The 20,918-nt window shown below is 43.9% G+C and overlaps 1 protein-coding gene across 1 annotated transcript in view; it reads right to left on the bottom strand.

Annotated features, from left to right (window-relative positions):
- The window catches only part of LOC115109335 (C-Maf-inducing protein), a 42,796-nt gene that overhangs the window by 5,417 nt on the left and 16,461 nt on the right, over window positions 1-20,918 (bottom strand). The window contains 19 exon segments of the mRNA XM_029634123.2: window positions 266-371; window positions 2,110-2,256; window positions 2,474-2,521; window positions 2,897-3,037; window positions 3,154-3,270; window positions 3,364-3,471; window positions 3,559-3,607; window positions 3,723-3,749; window positions 6,081-6,146; window positions 9,927-10,184; window positions 10,186-10,323; window positions 11,132-11,236; window positions 11,404-11,507; window positions 11,669-11,749; window positions 12,575-12,637; window positions 13,384-13,425; window positions 13,726-13,887; window positions 14,467-14,517; window positions 14,608-14,733. Coding sequence (XP_029489983.2) covers window positions 266-371; window positions 2,110-2,256; window positions 2,474-2,521; window positions 2,897-3,037; window positions 3,154-3,270; window positions 3,364-3,471; window positions 3,559-3,607; window positions 3,723-3,749; window positions 6,081-6,146; window positions 9,927-10,184; window positions 10,186-10,323; window positions 11,132-11,236; window positions 11,404-11,507; window positions 11,669-11,749; window positions 12,575-12,637; window positions 13,384-13,425; window positions 13,726-13,887; window positions 14,467-14,517; window positions 14,608-14,733 — 1,939 coding nt within the window.

Consider the following 20,918-nt stretch of genomic DNA (forward strand, 5'->3'; position numbering starts at 1 on the left):
AGGTCTCCTCCCCTTCATCTACACTGACTGAAGTGAATTTAGCAGTTGACCTCAATAAGGGATCATAGCTTTCACCTGGATTCACCTGGTCAGTTTATGTCATGGAAAGAGTTAATGTTCCTAATGTTTTGTGCACTCAGTGTATATAGAGTTAGGATATTGTGTGGGAAGCCTGATCTATACTGAATGCATGAGGTCGTGTGGCAGGCCAGAAGTATACGGTATGCGAGAAGTATATAGTTAAATGATTGAGACAAGTTCTTACAGCTGAGGGACAGCAGGCCGGCGTCGGTCACGGGTGTCTCACACAGATTCAACACCTGCAGACACGCCAAGTGTTCAGACAGCAACCGCAATCCTGTATCTCCAAACTGAAGGAAAGACAAAAGGAAGAATGTCTTGCACAGTATTACTTATCCAATTCAAATAACAACTAAATGTGTGTGTGTGTATGTGTGTGTGAGTGTGCTAATACCAGTGTGCGTGTGTAGGGTGGCAGGTAGCCTAGCGGTTAGAGCGTTGGGCCAGTAACCGAAAGGTCGCTGGTTTGAATCCTTGAGCAGACAAGGTGAAAAATCTGCCGATGTGTCCTTGAGCAAGGCACACAATCCTAATTGCTCCTGAAAGTCACTCTGGATAAGAGCGTCTGCTAAATGGCTAAAATGTTAAATATAAACTGAACAAAAATATAAACGCAACATGTAAAGTGTTGGTTCCATGTTTCATGAGCTGAAATAAGATATGCACAAAAAGATTATTTAAAAAAAACACAAATTTGTTTACATCCCTGTTAGTGAGCATTTCTCCTTTGCCAAGACAATCCATCCACCTCACAGGTGTGGCATATCAAGAAGCTGATTTAACAGGATGATCATTACAAAGGTGCACCTTGTGCTGGTGACAATAAAATGCCACTCCACTATACTTACACATACAATGCCACAGACGTCTCAAGTTGAGGGAGCGTCCAATTGGCATGCTGACTGCAGGAATGTCCACCAGAGCTTTTGCCAGATAATTGAATGTTTATTTCTGTACCATAAGCCCCCTCCAACGTTGTTTTAGAGAATTTAGCAGCACGTCCAACTGGCCTCATAACTGCAGACTGTGTGTGTGACCACGCCAGCCCAGGACATCCACATCCAGCTTCTTTACCTGAGGGATCGTCTGAGACCAGCCACCCAGACAGCTGATGAAACTGTGGGTTTGCACAACCAAAGAATTTCTGCACAAACTGTCAGAAACCATCTCAGGGAAGCTCATCTGAGTGTTTGCTGTCCTCACTGACTGCAGTTCGACATCGTAACCGACTTCAGTGAGCGAATACTCACATTCGATGGTCACTGGCACGCTGGACAAGTGTGCTCTTAACGGATGAATCCCGGTTTTAACTGTACCGGGCGTGTATGGCGTCATGTGGGTCAGCAGTTTGCTGATGTCAACATAGTGCCCCATGGTGGCGGTGGGGTATTGGTATGGGCAGGCTACAGACAACAAACACAATTGCATTTTATTGATGGCAATTTGAATGCACAGATACCATGACAGGACCTGATTGTCGTGACATTCATCCGCCTGCCATCACCTCATGTTTCAGCATGATAATGCACAGCCCCATGTCGCAAGGATCTGTACACAATTCCTGGAAGCTGAAAATGACCCAGTTCTTCCATGGCCTGCATATCACCAGACATATCACCCATTGAGCATGTTAGGGATGCTCTGGATCGAAGTGTGCGACAGCGTGTTCCAGTTCCCACCAATATACAGCAACTTTGCACAGCTATTGAAGAGGAGTGGGACAATATTCTACTGGGGAGATGGAGATGTGTCGCACTGTATAAGGCAAATGGTGGTCACACCAGATACTGACTGGTTTTCTGATCCACACCCCTACTATTTTTTTAAAAGGTATCTGTGACCAACAGATGCATATCTGTATTCCCAGTCATGTGAAATCCATAGATTAGGGTCTAATGAATTTATTTCAATTGATTGATTTCCTTGTATGAACTGCAACACAGTCAAATCTTTGAAATTGTTGCAGTTTATATTTTTGTTCAATGTACGTGTGTGTGAATACTTGCGATTGGGAGTGTGTGTTCTGACCTGGGTGGACCACAGGTTGAGCTGTTTGAGAGAGGGCAGCTTGATGAGCTGTTCAGCACAGGCACTGGTGACGTTGGTAAAGGCAAGACTCAGGTTCTCCAGGTTCCCAAAGGAGCCAGAGCTCAGTAGCCTTGCAAGGTCTGCATCCTACAGAGAGACAGAAAGACATGGTCAGACACAGAGGCAGTGAGAGACATAATAAAGCGGTTTGAGTTTAATTGAGATGGAGGGTCTGGGAGAGACATTAAGAAAAAAGAAACCAAATCCTACAACATTTGAACATTTAGTTATTCATATGTTCATATGAAAGAAAAACAAAGAACCTTTAAGGGAATGGGAGTAGCACAATAAAAGCCAATCTCACCGTAGACTTGGAGGGCAGAGTAAGTCGGGTTGGGCCTCCTTTTCTTTGCTGAGGGAGAAAGGGAAACAAAAATGTTGACTGATTACAGCAGGCATTGCAGTTCTTCATTCAGACAGCAGGTGGTGTCTGTGAACAATGTGCCACCGATGAAATATATGAGGTCTTTTAAATTAGATAAAGGGTTAATATTTCCATGAAGTAACAACAGAGAAAGATTAGGTAACACAGAATAATGAATAGATATCTCTAGCTGTGTCGACGGTGTAGAGTAGTAACAGTTTTAACTGAGCAGATACCACAGCTGTCCTCTGATGAACCAGATATCTAGTTTATTTTGCAGAAACATTGCAGAATAATTGTGAACGCGGTGCGAGGTTGAGCGTGTGGTGTTTGAGCCTTTGTTGGTTTACAGTAGTAACTCACCAGCTCTTTGAGCTCCCTCTGCCTGTCACACAGCTGCTCGTACATGTGAAGGCCCACCGGAGTGCTCTCCAGGGTGGAGATGATCTGCAGCTGGGTGTCCTTGTTCTCCATGATGTTGTACTCCAGCATCAGACACAGGATCTGAAACACACACACTTGGGTCACTTCTCCTTCCTGTACACTTATACCTCTCTGCCACACACTCACACACTAATAAAAACCGGTCAGCTCTGTGCTACGGGTGCACACACACACACCTCAACCATGGTTTGGTTCCCACGCAGAGCCAGGAGCATGCAGGGTCCAAGCTTGTTTTCAGCCAGGGACAGGAGGAACTTCTTCGTTTTGTAGCAGGAACCCATAAGGATGTGGACCTGGAGGAAAGGATCAAAGGTCAAGTCCAGCCAATTAGTACAGAAGGTGGCATGAGGGTTAGGATTATTAGGGTAAGAACACCAAACACTCACCATGCTGGCAAAGAGCTCCCCATCATCATCACAGGCCACACCCCCTGGACTGTAGAGCTGGAACCAACCGTCCTTTCCAGAGCGCACACTGAGCAGACAGGAGTGGACCTGCAACAAGCACACAACCATGAGTACCACACACCCCAACCTAGCACAGAACAAGTGTGAAACAGTGATTAATAGAGCCACACTCACTTCCTGTCTGGGGTCTTCTGCAAACCTCTGAATAACATATTTCAGCTCTCTGTTCAAACAAACAGACAGGTCAGGCACAATCCTCAAGCTTTCCTTACAGATTCATCTGGACGGTAACTGAATGTAACATTCGTTAAATAAACGTCATGGCTGTAGATACTTACTTTGTGAACTTGGCATGTGCAAGGGCCCTAAAGAGGAGAGAGGTAAGAATAATCATTAAAACATGTAATACACTAATCATGATGAAATGGAAAATAACACATTTAAACACTTCTGCCATGTTTACACTCAAACATGCAGTAAGGTATTGAACAGATAGCAGCTGGATTGCATAGGAAATACAGACCGTTTTTGTTGTTGGTTTGAACGCATCTTCAAAACACACAAATAAATACATGTCCATGTGAAGCTCTTAGGGTGTGTGTGGGGGTTCTGTCTGACTCATTCATTCTGGGAGTTGTGTCGGAGTGTTTTGCCCTTTCTAACGACGCCTGAATGCTTAGATTAGGCTCTGGTGCGCAGGTGAGCAGCAGGTGAGTCTCCCGGCTGTGACAACAGTCCTTTTTAGGTGACTGGTAATGAGGGCCAGGGCTGAGGAGCCAATTACAGCAGCAAGCCCGGAGCCCATCCCATCCCCCAGCAGGGCCCCTCAGCAGCACACCCACGTCAACACCAATCCCAGGATCCTACACCTCAGAGAGAGGCCCTCACCCACAGTCCCAGCCGTGGGTGAGGGCGAACTTATGGGCGATTCACAATATATACTGTGTATAATTTTTTATCTAAATAAGTTTTGTTGTACAATTCAGGGGCAATCGCCATACCCTAGTTCAAGACCAAAAATGTAAAAGGCCATTAAAAAAAGAAGTAGGCTATAAAAATTGTTGACAAAAAAAGTTGACTAAAATCATTCCAATCACAATTAAAATGCAACGACAGTTAAGCGTATTGGAGCTGCCTTTAGGACCATGCGGAGTGTCGCTCTGAGAAGCTGCCAGCCTACATGCTTTTCTCTCACTAAGAAAGTAGAAAGCAGAAACTGTGTCAGACAGTTTGCTTTGCCGGTCTGCCGTTAAGGCAGTGCGCCGATGGCTCTGAATTTAATGTCGGCATTTGAACTAGGCCTTGGAAGTCTCATGGCCAGCTGTTTTATTCACCGGTTACTTTCACATTGATGTCAACATAGGCGATAGGCTTGGGGAAGTTAAGCTTCACCGAAAGTTTTTAAAAATGGCTATATAAAATGACTTGTGCCTATACATAAAAATACAAATGAAAAATCCTACACCAAAGAAGATCATTAGCATGTTTTAAAACGAGCCTACCAGATAACTGATTGTTGTGTTGCAGCGGTCAGTGGAAAACAGTTAAATAGGCCTAGGCAAATCACAATATTTAAAAATACAATCGTGGGAAAAACAGCTTAGAAAGCAATGGCTATTAATGAAATGGGAAAACAAAGAAAAGACTAAATCGGTTTCCAGTTATCAAAATGATCAACTCCCAATTAAGCAAACAGTAGCCTATCTTTATTGGAACCAGCGGAGAGCGTCGGCCATATCGATATCGCTGAACTCAACAAACACCTTTGGGATGAATTGTGACGCCTACTGCGAACCAGACCTAATCGGCCAATATCAGCGCCCGACCTCACTAATGCTTGTGTCTGAACCGAAGCAAGTCCCCGCAGCAACGTTCCAACATCTAGTGGAAAGCCTTTCCAGAAGAGTGGAGGCTGTTATACCAGCAAAGGGGGGACCAACTTCATATTAATGCCCAAGATTTTGGTATGAGATATTCAACGAGCTGGTGTCATACTTTTAGCCATGTAGTGTATATAACGTTATATTGGTTGCAAGAATTCTGTATAATAATTTAAATAAACCATGTGCAATGGAGTCAGTACATCGAAAATCTCTTCCCAACTATTTTGGCATCTGTATGGCACAGCTGTCAATTTTTGGGTCCTTAAATTAGACTGGTATACTTTTTTATTCATTACAATTTTCTTCAACCAATTTTGGTCTTTAATGCTGGGCCAACAGACAAGTTCCTTACTTTCTCCTACTTCCACTTGCCTCTTCAATGTTTGCAGTAATGCTGCCATTAGTTGGTTGTAATTTTGGAAAGAGCAGACATGTACATATTATTTTGCTAGCTGCATGTGTGATACAACGCCACCAGTCATAATTATGACATAATTTACAAAGATTATACTTTTCATTTTATCAATTAGTATATTTGAGTTTAACCGTAATATTTGTTCTGTCTTTTCTGGTTAAACTGAAATTGCAACCAACTTTCTTCTTTTAAAAATAGCGATGTTGTGGAAATGATTTCATTTTCAAATAACTGAAAGTGAATGGTTGTAATCTGAATGAAGGGAAAAAGGCCATGGTTGAACACTGGGTCAGCAATTCTTATTAATCTGCTAGAGAACCAGTTTGGATTTAAGTATAGCTTCTGTATGACTGAAGAATTTAGTGAAATGTCTAATGCTTTAAGGGCAATATACTTACTCTTTGGGGAAGGGGATGGGCTGCAGCAGACTGGCCAGGGCTGGTCTCCAGTCATCGTAGTCAGACCTGAATGGTTGGAGAGAGAAAGTGAATGATAGAAAGAGGTACACAACAGAAAGGGGTACACAGAATGAGAGCAAAGGGCTGGTCACCAAGGGAATCACAAGAGGTAACCTGAGTATAGTCCCATGATGCCAAAAAATCCATTAATTCAAATGGTACAAGGATCAGATTCATGTCTGTTAAGTAACAGTGTCAGACACACTATTTAGTTCATTCCCCCTATTCCCACACACATAATATAACATCTTGCTCGATAGCGTCACATCCATGTCATCCATCCATTCAGAGAGACACACTAAGCAGCCCTCCCTCCTTTTGAATTATTCCTCAGTAGGACAGAGTCAGCAGCTGTGTCCAGCTGCTCAGCACAGCCCACACAGATAGCACCACATATTCATTCTTGTTTACACTTAGGGCTTTTTCACAAAATTTTGTTTGCAGGGATTTTTCTGACATTGAAATCCTTGGACGGGCAGGGCCTATGCATTTTCTTTGGGCCACATATGCTCGCTCATAACAGTGAAAAATAGAGACAAATAGAGAAGAAAATATATATATTTATATATACAGTGCCCTCCATAATTATTGGGACAGTGAAGCCTCCTCTTTTTTTGGCTCTATACTTAACTTTTGATTTGGAATCAAACAATGACTATAACGGTAAATTGCAGACTGTCAGCTTTAATTTGAACGTATTTCCATCCATATCGGGTGAATTGTTAAGAAATTACAGCACTTATTGTACACCCATATTAGGGGAGAAAAAGTATTGGGACAAATTCACTTGCGTATTAAAGTATTAAAAAGTTATGTATTTGTTCCCATATTCATAGCACTCAATGACTACGTCAAGTTTGTTACTCTACAAATTGGTTGGATGCATTTGCTGTATGTTTTGTTTGTGTATGACATGCGTTTCTGTAATAAACTGTATACATGTATATTAATCAAATACATTATCGGGATCGAAAAATGCTTTCAGTGTCACTTTATCTCTTAGTCTTTTAAATTATGTAGGGAAGATAATGGGCCTACAATACCAGTCAAAAGTTTGGACACAGCCACTCATTCCAGGTTTTTTTGGGGCTCCCGAGTGGCGCATTGGTCTAAGGCACTACATCTCAGTGCTAGAGACGTCACTACAGACACCCTGGTTCGAATCCAGGCTGTATCACAACCGGCCGTGATTGGTAGTCCCATAGGGCGGCACACAATAGCTGTAAAACAAAATGTCGAGTAAGTCAAGGGGTATGAATACTTTCTCAAGGGACTCTACATAGAGTTGTAGGAAATCAGCTTTAAAACGGCCAAAATGTCTTGGCTCCTTGGAGAAATGTGTACAATTGCAGGAAAATGGTCTGCAAGTCTTAAGTGCCTTCTGGAAGGTTCTCCCATCTCTTCAGAGGAGCTCTGTCAGAGTCACCATCGGGTTCTTGGTCACCTCCCTGACCAAGGCTCTTCTCCCCCAAATGTTCAGTTTGGCCGGGCGGACAGCTCTAGGAAGAGTCTGGTTCCAAACTTCTTCTATTTAAGAATGATGGAGGCCACTGTGTTCCTGGGGACCTTCAATGCTTTGGTATCCTTCTCCAGATCTGTGCCTCGACAAAATCCTGTCTCAGAGCTCTATGGACAATTCCTTCGACCCCATGGCTTGGTTTTTGCTCCGACATGCACCGTCAACTGTGGGACTTTATATAGACAGGAGTGTGCCTTTCCAAATCATGTCCAATCAATTGAATTTATCACAGGTGGACTCCAATCAAGTTGTAAAAACATCTCAAGGATGATCAATGGAAACAGGATGCATCGGAGCTAAATTTCGAGTCCTATAGCAAAAGGTTTGAATACTTATGTAAATAAGGTATTTCTGCCTTTTATATTTAATACATTTGCAAAAAATTCTAAAAACCTGCTTTCAATTTGTCATTCTGGGTTATTGTGTGTAGATTGCTGAGGATTGTATTTTTTTATCCATTTAGAATAAGGCTGTAACGTAACAAAATGTGTAAAAGTCAAGGGGTCTGAATATTTCCCGAAGGCACTGTAGGCTTATCAGACTGGCCTACCATAAAAGACAATGGAGAAAATGCATCCCATAACATTTTAACATGGAAATAGATGTTCTACCATTTAGCCTACAGTAGCAGCCAATGTGTGGTGTTCAATGTAGGACTACATTCAATGAGACTTAAGAAAAAAACATGTAGGGATTGACCTTAACCTGTTTATCCACTTGTCCTTCAGACAAATGAGGTGACTGAAAATGTTGTGTTGTTTGATGCAAGAAACCAGTTTACAAAATGTAATTAATTATTCCCATAAAATTATAACAGAGAATCAGACACATTATGCTACTCTCTGCCTATTGGCTACTTAGCTTATTTAAGCCTGTCTCAAAATACAACAATGCCCCTTTCAGACAGAAAAAAATGCTCTTTACCTGACTCGCTTTTCAAAGATATCTAGTAATGTACATGTTTTGTGCTCTTGTAGGAAGCAATCACTCCCTCACTGCTGACTAGAAATGAGCCATAACTGGGCTAATAACTCACTTACTAGGAAAGAATATGAAGAAATGTACACACCTGGCTACATGCAGCTCTTGCTTTGATCTCAAAACAAGTGCATCTACTCGCTACCAGTCATGCTGTAAACACAGTCCAGTTCAAAGTGAATGGCACAGATCCATATATGGCAATGGTCTATTTGCTTATAGGTATACTGCAGCTCTGATTGGTTATGGTACACCAGTCTGTGTAGAGTATAGGCCTGATTAGTGCCTGTCAATGCAATAGAATCCTACTCCAATGCACTCTGCCGACAAGAAAATATTTTGCTTAGTTTGTTTTGTTTCGATATGTTACATTGAAAGTGCCTAATATTGAGTTGATTCGATCACAAGGAACACAAAGGGAAACGTTGATAGTGTTAACTAAAGGGGAAAACTAGAAAGATGAGAAGTTCAATCTCGCACTTCTCTGCGCGGTCTGATACTTCTGCGTGGCAGTCCTGAGGGAGCTGCATGCCCGCGCGCAGCTTAGAGGGAACATTGGCCCCAACCTTCATATTACTTCCGCTTTGTAACATGTGTGAGGAAACTGTGACATGCAGCCAACAAAGGAGACATGACTCTGCATCAGATGCGCTCATAAATGCACACCGCTACACACAAAACGTTTCAGAGATATCAAGTTAAAATATTGCATGCATTTAATCAAAAGCTTGCAGTCAAACAACCGATAATACTGCGCACCTCTGATTCTTTTCCTGTGTTTCGACCAGACTGCGTTTTCACCTGCAGCGAACTGCACCACAGTATGAATGGAATGGGATTCGAGACCACCCTATTTGAACAAACCACAGTGTTGTCACCCGAGTGGAGATTGTGTTCTGTCCAAACAAACCGAATGTAGTGGGTAAAAGTACCAGAGTAAGAAAAAAACCCTGCTTAAAACAAACTTGGTGTGAAAGCCCCCTTAGACACACACAGACATAGTAAGGCAGGCAGTAAGGGAGAGGCATTACAGGGCCGAGACGATACTCGTTAATATCAGGCAAGGAAACAAAACATGAAGCAGATTTAACTTCTTTAGAAAAACAGCCCTGATGTTGGAAACAGAGTCACATTTATTTATTTTCCAAGCTATAGCACAATATTTTACATACAGCAGGTTTTTAAAGGACCAAAGAGTTTGTTCTGCTTTGTGTTTTCATTTTTTCCAAGGAAAAAGTATTGCGATACTGGTATCGTCACAGCCCTAAGTAACAGTAGTGGTAACTCACAGCATTTTGAGGATGAGTGCGAAGCAGCCCAACACGCGGTCGGCCTGGGCAGGCAGCTGGATTGACAGGGCGTTGAGGGCGGGGCTGACCAGCAAACAGTCGATCAGGTTGGGCTCACTGTCGCTTCCCGCTGGGCCCTTCCGCCTGGCGTTGGCAGTGTTGTTGTTGCGTTCCAACTCCACCAGGATCTCACTGGAGTTGACGATGGAGGGCGGGGGAGAGAGGGGCAGTGTGGGGGAAGGGGAGAGGGGAGCTGAGGGGGGGGGAGAGGGGCAGCAGGGATGTTGGTGGAGGTGTGGGGGCTCTGGGCGAAGCAGGCGGAGGGGCAGGGGGTTTACGCTCATTCTGTTGCTGGCAGCCGTTCCTGATCTCCTTCAGACTTGGGGAGTTGTCCCGGCTAGACAGCGAGAGAGTGGGCAAGAGGAGAGAGAGATATTGATGGAGAGGGGGCAAGAAGAGAGAGAGATATTGATGGAGAGGGGGCAAGAGGAGAGAGAGATATTGATGGAGAGGGGGCAAGAGGAGAGAGAGATATTGATGGAGAGGGGGCAAGAGGAGAGAGAGATATTGATGGAGAGGGGGCAAGAGGAGAGAGAGATATTGATGGAGAGGGGGCAAGAGGAGAGAGAGATATTGATGGAGAGGGGGCAAGAGGAGAGAGAGATATTGATGGAGAGGGGCAAGAGGAGAGAGAGATATTGATGGAGAGGGGGCAAGAGGAGAGAGAGATATTGATGGAGAGGGGGCAAGAGGAGAGAGAGATATTGATGGAGAGGGGGCAATATTGTGTAAGAGAGGAATGGAGAAAGTCACTGTATCACACATTGAATAATAATTTCAAGACTACAACATTGAGGTCCATAGTAAGAATGCATGTCATTCTGTTGGGGTTGTATGTCTCTGTTACAACCCCTGTGTATTTAGAGGGAGAGTGAGGAGAGCCATGTATCCGAGCGATGATTCTCTGGGGTGACAATGTCACGGAAATTTAGCAAATGTCCTCTCACGGGGGCCGAGGACCCAGTGGCTCAGGGTGATGATGTTATGATAACCAATTAGATGACTCATTACTCAAGTCAACATCTCATTTAAAATGTTTAAAGGAGAGGAGAATAGCCTACGCTAACCTGGGAGGTTTATTTGGCCATTGAGTCTAGTCTGTGTGGTGGTTCTACAGAACATTACAGTAACAGTACATCACTCACCTGTTGATTAACTCCTCGTAGCAGGAGTAGATGGCAGCCAGGCACACTGCCACCAGGTTGGGCAGGACGCGGGGGTGAGGGCATTGCCCGGAGGGACCATGCATGCTGAAACACAGCCACACACACAATTAGCATTCAATACCCTAAACACCCTCCATCGAACGTGGAGAAAACACAAAATAAACAAGGGGACACTGTTGATATATCTAGGTCCTGAGTTTTGGGTTGGTAGAGAAAATTCCAGTCCTAAAAACATGTTGTCACTGACTCACCTGTGAATGAATTTCTTTACGACCTCCATCCCAGCGTTGAGCTCATTTAGAGCTAAGATGTACTCTTGAGTGAAGAGACGCAGTCTGGGGCATTTCCCAAAGTCCTGACAGAGAGAGGAGGCAGGGAAATAAACATGGGGATAGAGAGGACAAGAGGCAGTATAGTGAGCTTTGACTCACTCCAATATATGACCACAGAAGAAAACAGACATAAACAAACTGAGCGTGACCCTTGACAGGAAATAAGATGGAAAACTCAGCTCACCATGTTGTGTTTGAGGATTCTCTGGACCACAGGGGTGAACACTTCAATCACAACCATCGACCGCGGACGCTCCCGACAGTGCTGCACAAACACACAAACACCATTTAACAGGAGCTAGATGTCCATCCAATTTGCGACAGATTTTCATGTCAATATTCTAAAATCCGCATAAACAAAATATGCACATTTTCCCACCAGTGGTGGGAGTTCATTATAAGTTTTAATCTATAACCTAATAAACTGCATGGTTTCCCAAGTCGTACTGGGAGGACCACACACTCCATGTCATCGCGTGACTCCAATTTTACTTCGATATGATGGTTATTATATCAATATTTGCACATACAGGGGTTTCGACCGCCATTTCTTGCGTAATTGATTTTACTGGCATAAAAAGATCACACCATATCAGACTAACAAAGGATCTGTCGGCATTTATAAAATTGTACCGAAACGCCGTTTCCATCTCAGCCGTCTAAATGTTCTATTAACTAGGCCCGGAAAAACTAACTGTGCTGTTAATGATCGCCATGGTTGTAAAGAGTTGAAATCTTCTGCTCTAACAATGGCCCTAGGGTGAGGGACGTCAGTGTGTTTGATTCCTCAAGTCCTACCGGGCCTAGATCTCGGATCCTCTGTCTTGCAAAAACACACAAGACCGCCCTCTTGACAATGCCTAAAGGCCTCTACACACTTCATGCAAACTACGCTCCGTCGCTCTGTTTGCATAGGGTGTAGGGCCCTTCAGCCAGCTACGCCCCCGAAAAGCTAGCAATTCTATGGGGCGGGTAGAGGCATTTCAAGCTGAGTAGTGAGATTACCACTAGCTCTAACTAAGGGCCAAGACAGTTATGAGATATGATTTTGACAACAGGTTGAGGTGAAATGTTTGGACCCCATCTTTACCTTACAGAAGAACTCACACAGGTCCGGTGGAGGGTGGTTCTTTTCCAGGAGAGGAGCAATGGCCTAGGGACACACAGAGATATCAGAGACAGGACTGATCAATACAACTTCACAATTTCCCCAGCCATGCTATCTTGTATTTACAATGGCCCTTTGCCAGCAACCCGTCATGGGCCAATAAACTCTGCTATCCTAGTATAATTCCCAAGAGTTAGTGCAGAAGTCAACTTAAAAGTACACAGCTGTCCCTATTATCCTCTAGGGCTGTATTATCTTAGCTCTCAATTCGCCTCAAGACAGGTAAATAAGGTGAGCAGCTGTTCGTATGCAACAAGTGTAGATTTAACTATACCTCGTGTGCTGCAACAGTTTAATAATGCAATCATCCTATGATTCAAGTGGCCAGGGTCCATGGGGGTATGGATACAAACACATCCAGATGAATACACCATTACACTGTAACAATAGTAAGTGGGCATAATCTGACAGCATCCACACGAACACCAGTGGGTGCCGCTGCTACAGAGTAGCTGTCCATCATCAAAGCTGCTATCCAGGGGCCTATTTCTAACCTGCTCGACACGCCTTCTGAGCTGCAATAATAGGCAAAAAAATGTGCAGTCTCAGCAGTTTGACCAGGTTTTACCTGTCGAACAGGTCACTTTCACTAAACTTCACCATTGCTAAACTACAAAATTGTTTCTGTCCAGTCACTGACGTAATAATATGAACAAAGAAAGCATGGCTATTTACAGTTACAGGAAGCTGGCGTTCTAGAAGCTAGTGCTTCCATTCCCCTTTAAACTCACCACAATTATGTTCTCATGGTCCTGAGAGCTGAGGTTGGTGTTCTGGGGAGGCAGAGGTGACAACAGAAGTGGGACAGGTATGATCAGAGAGCGAGAGCAGACAAACAAATTGAATAGAGCCACTCTCAAACTGACGAACAGTTCTGACTCTGCCAAACAGCAGGCATCTGTGTGTTTTGAGCGGAGCTCCCAGCAGCAGGTGTGTGTATTGTGGTGTGTGTATTATAGTGTGTGTATTGTAGTGGTGGGGGGGGCTGTATTGTAGTGTGTGTATTGTAGTGTGTGTGTGTGTGTGAGATGACTGCGGGCGTGCGTGTGTGCGAGGCCAGCAGATGGGCATACCTCGGCCAGCAGGGTGGAGATGATTTGCAGCGGGGCCTGGTGAATGGACTCGTCCTGCAGGGGAGAGGTCAAGGCCATGTCCACCAGTGATCTGATCTCCTTCAGAACCACCTCCCAGCGACTCGGGTTGTTCAGAACCTTACGGTACTTATAGATCTTTTTCTGGTTAGAAAATAGAGGCACACACATAACCACATACAGATGAACTACAATAGGCTTCAAGCCTTTGGGACACAATATGTTGCTTTATAGGCTTATCAAACCAATGCAAAGATACATGAGGGAAATGCATGCATTACAGGACGAATGCATCTGAGGCCCCTGGGCATCGACCTCCGAGGGGGCCCCAAATAAGAAAAAAATAATTTGATTTAATAATATTTAAATAAAAAGTAACTTTCAAAACATTTGTGCAGTTTTATAATGCTATTCTACACATTTTGTCATGAGGTCAAGAGAAAATGTTTCAGTTTTAAGGCAAGTTCCCTGCTATTCTACACATTTTGCCTTGAAGTTACGAGAACATTTTGGAATTGTAAAGCACATTTCCTTTAATTCTACACATTTTCCTATCACATGCTATTTGGGGAGCCCCCGACCTCCAGTGGGACCTCTTCCCACGTGCCCTGCCCATGCAGCTCTCTGTATAGCCTACAAATAAAATCTCTGTGCAAAGTACTGTGAGTCTTGTTGAACCCCCATGAACACAAACCAATGAATACTTCATCATAGTAATCCTACCTTCCACTGCAGGGAATGAAACCACTGGTCCCGCAGATAGCTGTTGGCTGCCTGTTAGGGCACACAGACCATCAGGTAACAGATCGAAAGCACACATGCACGTCATGTTACATGAAGAGGGAGGGAGGGTACAGGGCATACCTGCAGGAGGACGGTGCCCCCGGGGAAGCTGAGCTGCACACAATATTTGGGGGCATTATCCCAGGAGAGCAGCTGCAGGTCCTCTATGGTACTGTAGGACAGGGCAGCCTCCATGTACCCCGTGGGCTAGAGACCATGAGAGAAATAATGTCAACCACTCATTCGTACATGCTACACACGCAGGCTGCACATTTGAATAGACAAATACAAGGCCAACAGACAGGCTATCACAGTGTTCCAAACAATTTCTCATTGGGAAGTCATAATGATCACTGTACTGATGACCAATGTTTCCTCAAAGCTGCGCACAGAAGAAATATCAGAGCGGGCAGAGAAGCACGAGATTTGAGTGAAGTTCACTTTCTTGAGTTTTCCACTCTTAACACTATCAACCTTTCTCTTTACTGTGGGAATTGTGATCGAATCAACACAATATTAGCCACTTTCAATGCAACATACCAAAACAAAACAAACTACTATGCAAGACTTAATATGTAAAACTAATTATGTAAGAGATTTTGTTGTGGGCAGAACGCACGGAGTAGGATTCTATCTTTGAAAAGCGAGTCAGGTAAAGAGCTTTTTTTCCTGTAAGGGGCAGTTGGGTTTTGAGACAGGCTTGAATAAGCTAAGTAGCCAATATCCATAATGGTAATGTAATAATGATGCATTTTAAACTGTTTTTTTTGCATCAAACACCACAACATCATTTTTAGTCACCTTGTCTAAAGGACAAGTGGATAAACAGGTTAATGTCCAGCACTGCATGGTTTTTTTTTCAAAAAAGTCTAATGGAATGTAATCCTACATCGAACACAACACACAGGCTGAACAATAGAACAGCTATTGCCATGTTAAAATGTTATTGGATGCATTTTCTTCATTGTTTTTGATGGTAGGCTACTCTGTTAGGACTACATTATGATCAAATAGCCCCAGAAGCCTACTTGACTACTGTTAAAACTAACTTAAAGCAGGTACAGCCTCAGTGTTCACAGTAAACGTGCGTCGGAAGTTGCACAGAATTTTCACAACATTCATGTTTGCGCTCAGCAGACCTGAAATTTGCCCAGTGATGGAAATAATTAGAAGAGGCATTGCTGACGACTTGTACAAGGCAGTATTCAACACCCAACATAGCTGTTCATAGAGCACAGGGATGGGCAACTTTGATGGGGGTGGGGGCATATTTTTATGTTCAAAACATTTTAAAAAATAAGTGTTAACATTTAACATCAATTATTTAAAAACACGTAAACACTGATTTATTTCATATTTTCACATATGTTGTAGCTTAAATCCTAATTTCCATCATCTGAGGTTTTTGTGTTGTGTCTCAACCGATGGTGGGCACAACATGCTCTTGAATACAGGGCGGGTGTCATTTCAGTCAAACAAAGAAAATGTACAGAATGGACCTATCACTAAAAACCACTGCAATTTAGTTGGTACAGGTACACTATTGAAATTTATTTGAAATTTTAACTTCTAATTACTACTACAAATATGGCCCACGGTCCACCCACTGCTGAATGTCAACTTAAAGTGGTCATGACTATTCTATTATCTATATTTCTATGATTTCAATGGGATTCCTATGGAAGATTGAAAGCATAATTTAAAAGAGATATTCCCATTCAAGTCAACATTCTCTGATGTACTTTTATTAGACAAAAAATGACACCCACCCTGCATTCAAAAGCACGTTGTGTCTAAAGTAGGGTCTAAACTAGAACATACACAAATCTTTCTATCTATATATAGTACCAGTCAAAGGTTGGGACAAGCCTACACTTTCAAGGGTTTTTCTTAATTTTTTACTATTTTCTACATTGTAGAATAATAGTGAAGACATCAAAACTATGAAATAGCATATGAAATCATGTTGTAACCAAAACAGTGTTGAGACTCTTCAAATAGCCACCCTTTGCCTTGATGACAGCTTTGCACTCTCTCTCAACCAGCTTAATGACGGGGTCACCTGGAATGCATTTCAATTAACAGGTATGCCTTGTTAATTTGTGGAATTAGAACAGCTCAAATAAGCAAAGAGAAACAACAGTCCATCATTACTTTCAGACATGAAGGTCAGTCAATACGGAGAATTTGAAGAACTTTGAAAGTTTCTTCAAGTGCAGCCGCAAAAACCATCAAGCACTATGATGAAACTGGCTCTCATGAGGACCGCCACAGGAAAGGAAGACCCAGAGTTACCGCTGCTGCAGAGGACAAATTCATTAGAGTTACCAACTACAGAAATTGCAGCCCAAATAAATGCTTCAAAGCTCAAGTAACAGACACATCTGAACATCAACTGTTCAGAGGAGACTGTGTGAATCAGGCCTTCATGGTCAAATTGCTGCAAAGAAACCACTACTAAAGGACACCAATAAGAACAGATTCTTCCTTGGGCCAAGAAACCCGGTCAATGGACATTAGACTTGTGGAAATTTGTCCTTTGGTCTGGAGTCAAAATGTGACATTTTTGGTTCCAACCTCCGTGTCTTTGTGAGATGCGGTGTGGGTGAACAGATAATCTCCACATGTGTATTTCCCACCGTAAAGTATGGAGGAGGAGGTGTTATGGCGTGGGGATGCTTTGCTGGTGGCACGGTCTGTGATTTATTTAGAATTCAAGGCAAACTTAACCAGCATGGCTACCACAGCAATACTCCATCCCATCAGGGTTGGGCTTAGTGAGACTATCATTTGTTTCTCAACAGGACAATGACCCAACACACATCTAGGCTGTGTAAGGGCTATTTTACCAAGAAGGAGAGTAATGGAGTGCTGCGTCAGATGACCTGGCCTCCACAATCCCCCGACCTCAAGCAAATTGAAATGGTTTGGGATGAGTCGGACCGCAGAGTGAAGGAAAAGCAGCAAACAAGTGCTCAGCATATGTGGGAACTCCTTCAAGACTGTTGGAACACTGCTGAGGGGACTTGCTTCCATTCAGCCACAAAGGCATTAGTGAGGTCAGGCACTGATGTTGGGCGATTAGGCCTGGCTCGCAGTCGGTGTCACAATTCATTCCAAAAGTGTTTGTTGGGGTTGATGTCAGGGCTCTGTGCAGGCCAGTCAAGTTATTCCAGACCAATCTCGACAAACCATTTCTGTATGGACCTTGCTTTGTGCATGGGTGCATTGTCATGCTGATACAGGAAAGGGTCTTCCCCAAACTGTTGACAAAGTTGGAAGCACAGAATAGTCTAGAATGTCATTGTATGCTGCAGCTTTAAGATTTCCCTTCACTGCAACTAAAGATCCTGAACCATGAAAAAACAGCCCCAGACCATTATTCCACCTCCACCAGACTTTACAGTTGGCACTATGCATTGGAGCAGGTAGCGTTCTCCTGGCATCCGCCAAACCCAGATTCGTCCATCAGACTGCCAGATGGTGAAGCGTGATTCATTACGACTGGACTGCCGACGTGATCGCACAATTTGGTCTCAACCGGCTATTCTGTTACGATGTCACCGAAGAACCATCTGCTAGCCCCAGCCCGCTAGCTTTCTGAACGCTGTGTCCCCTGCTCACCTAGCGTAATAGTGACTACCGAACGGCACCCTGACTCACCTATTGCTGCTCTTTTGACCCAATGATCACTCGGCTACACAGCTGATGCCCTCTGGTCTGTTTCAATAACACGGTACCTCATTATGTTTATCTGTCGGCCCCAGCCTCGAACTCAAGTCCTGTATGTACATAACTGACCCGCTTTGCCCATTCATCTCCCTTTACCCGTAGTTTTCTTAGCTCTCCTGATCAACACCTGTGATTGCTTATTGCCTCTCTCTAATGTCAATATGCCTTGTCTACTGCTGTCTTGGCTAGTTCTTATTGTTTAATTTCACGGTAGAGCCCTCAGTCCTGCTCAACATGGATTAGATAGCTCTTTTGTCCCACCCCACACACATGCAGAGACCTCACCTGGCTTAACTGGTGCCTCAAGAGACTAAACCTCTCAGATCTTCACTCAACGCATAGGTTTACCTCCACTGTATTCACATCCTACCATACCCATACATTGTGCCCTGAATCTATTCTACCACGCCCAGAAATCTGCTCCTCTTACTCTGTTCCCAACGCAGTTGACAACCAGTTCTTATAGCCTTTAGCTGGAGTCTTATCCTACTCCTCTGTTCATCTGGGGATGTAGAGGTTAACCCAGGCCCTGTAGCCCCCAGATCCACTCCTATTCCCTAGGCGCTATCATTTGTTGACTTCTGTAACTGTAAAATCACTGGTTTCATGCATGTTAACATCAGAAGCCTCCTCCCTAAGTTTGTTTTATTCACTGCTTTAACACACTCCGCCAACCCTGATGTCCTAGCCGTGTCTGAATCCTGGCTTAGGAAGTCCAAAAAAAATCGGAGATTTCCATCCCCAACTACAACATTTTCTGTCAAGATAGAACTGCCAAAGGGGGTGGAGTTGCAATCTACTGCATGCTACCCAGGTCTGTGCCCAAACAGTTTGAGCTTCTACTTTTAAAAATCCACCTTTCCAGAAATAAGTCCCTCACTGTTGGCACTTGTTATAGACCCCCCCTCAGCCCCCAGTTGTGCCCTGGACACCATATGTGAATTAATTGCCCCCCCATTTATCTTCAGAGTTCGTACTGTTTGGTTATCTAAACTGGGATATGCTTAACACCCCGGTTGTCATACAATCAAAGTTAGATGCCCTCAATCTCTCACACAAATTATCAAGGAACCTGCCAGGTACAATCCTAAATCCGTAAACACGGGTACCCTCATAGATATCATCGTGACCATCCTGCCCTCTAAATACACCTCTGCAGTCTTCAACCACGATCTCAGCGATCACTGCCTTATTGCCTGCATCCGTAATGGGTCTGCGGTCAAACGACCACCCCTCATCACTGTCAAATGCTCCCTAAAACACTTCAGCGAGCAGGCCTTTCTAATCGACCTAGCCCGGGTATCCTGGAAGGATATAGACCTCATTCCGTCAGTAGAGGATGCCTGGTTATTCTTTAAAAGTGCTTTCCTCACCATCTTAAATAAGCATGCGCCATTCAAAAAATCTAGAACTAAGAACAGACATAGCCCTTGGTTCACTCCAGAACTGACTGCCCTTGACCAGCACAAAAACATCCCGTGGTGTACTGCATTAGCACCGAATAGCCCCCGCGATATGCAACTTTTCAGGGAAGTTGAGAACCAATATACACAGTCAGTTAGGAAAGCAAAGGCTAGCTTTTTCACAGAAATTTGCATCATATAGCACAAACTCCAAAAAGTTCTGGGACACTGTCAAATCCATGGAGAATAAGAGCACCTCCTCCCAGCTGCCCACTGCACGGAGGATAGGAAACACACCAATAAATCTATGATAATCGAGAATTTCAATAAGCATTTCTCTACGGCTCTTCCACCTGGCTACCCCTACATCGGTCAACAGCTCTGCACCCCACACAGCAACTTGCCCAAGCCTCCCCCACTTCTCCTTCACCCAAATAGCTGATGTTCTGAAAGAGATGCAAAATCTGGACCCCAACAAATCAGCTGGGCTAGACAATCTGGACCTTACTTTCTAAAATTATCCACTGCAATTGTTGCAACCCTTATTAGTAACCTGTTCAACCTCTCTTTCGTATCGTCTGAAATCCCTAAAGATTGGAAAGTTTCACTGGTCATCCCCCTCTAGAAAAGGCAGGGTAGGATAGGATATAGGTCTGGAACAATTTGGGTCTAAAGTCTTTGAAAGCAAAGTTAACAAACAGATCCCCAACCATTTCAAATCCCACCGTACCCTCTCCACTATGCAATCTGATTTCAGAGCTTGTCATGGGTGCACCTCAGCCATGCTCATGGTCCTGAACGATATAACCACCATCGATAAAAGACAGTACTGGGCAACCGTCTTCATCGACCTGGCCAAGGCTTTCGACTCTGTCAATCACCACATTCTTATTGGCAGACTCAACAGCCTTGGTTTCTCAAATGACTGCCTCGCCTGGTTCACCAACTACTTCTCAGATAGAGTTCAGTGTGTCAAATCGGAGGACCTGTTGTCCGGACCTCTGGCAGCCTCTATGGGGGTGCCTCAGGGTTCAATTCTCAGGCAGACTCTTCTCTGCATACATCAATGATGTTGCTCTTGCCACCTCTATGCAGACGACACCATTCTGTATACTTCTGGCACATCTTTGGACACTGTGTTAACCAACCTCCAGATGAGCTTCAATGCCGTTCAACACTCATTCCGTGGCCTCCAACTGCTCTTAAATGCTAGTAAAACTAAATGCATGCTCTTCCACCGATCGCTGCCCGCAACCG

This window comes from Oncorhynchus nerka, linkage group LG25, assembly GCF_034236695.1.
Source record: "Oncorhynchus nerka isolate Pitt River linkage group LG25, Oner_Uvic_2.0, whole genome shotgun sequence".
Classification (NCBI taxonomy): Eukaryota; Metazoa; Chordata; class Actinopteri; order Salmoniformes; family Salmonidae; genus Oncorhynchus; species Oncorhynchus nerka.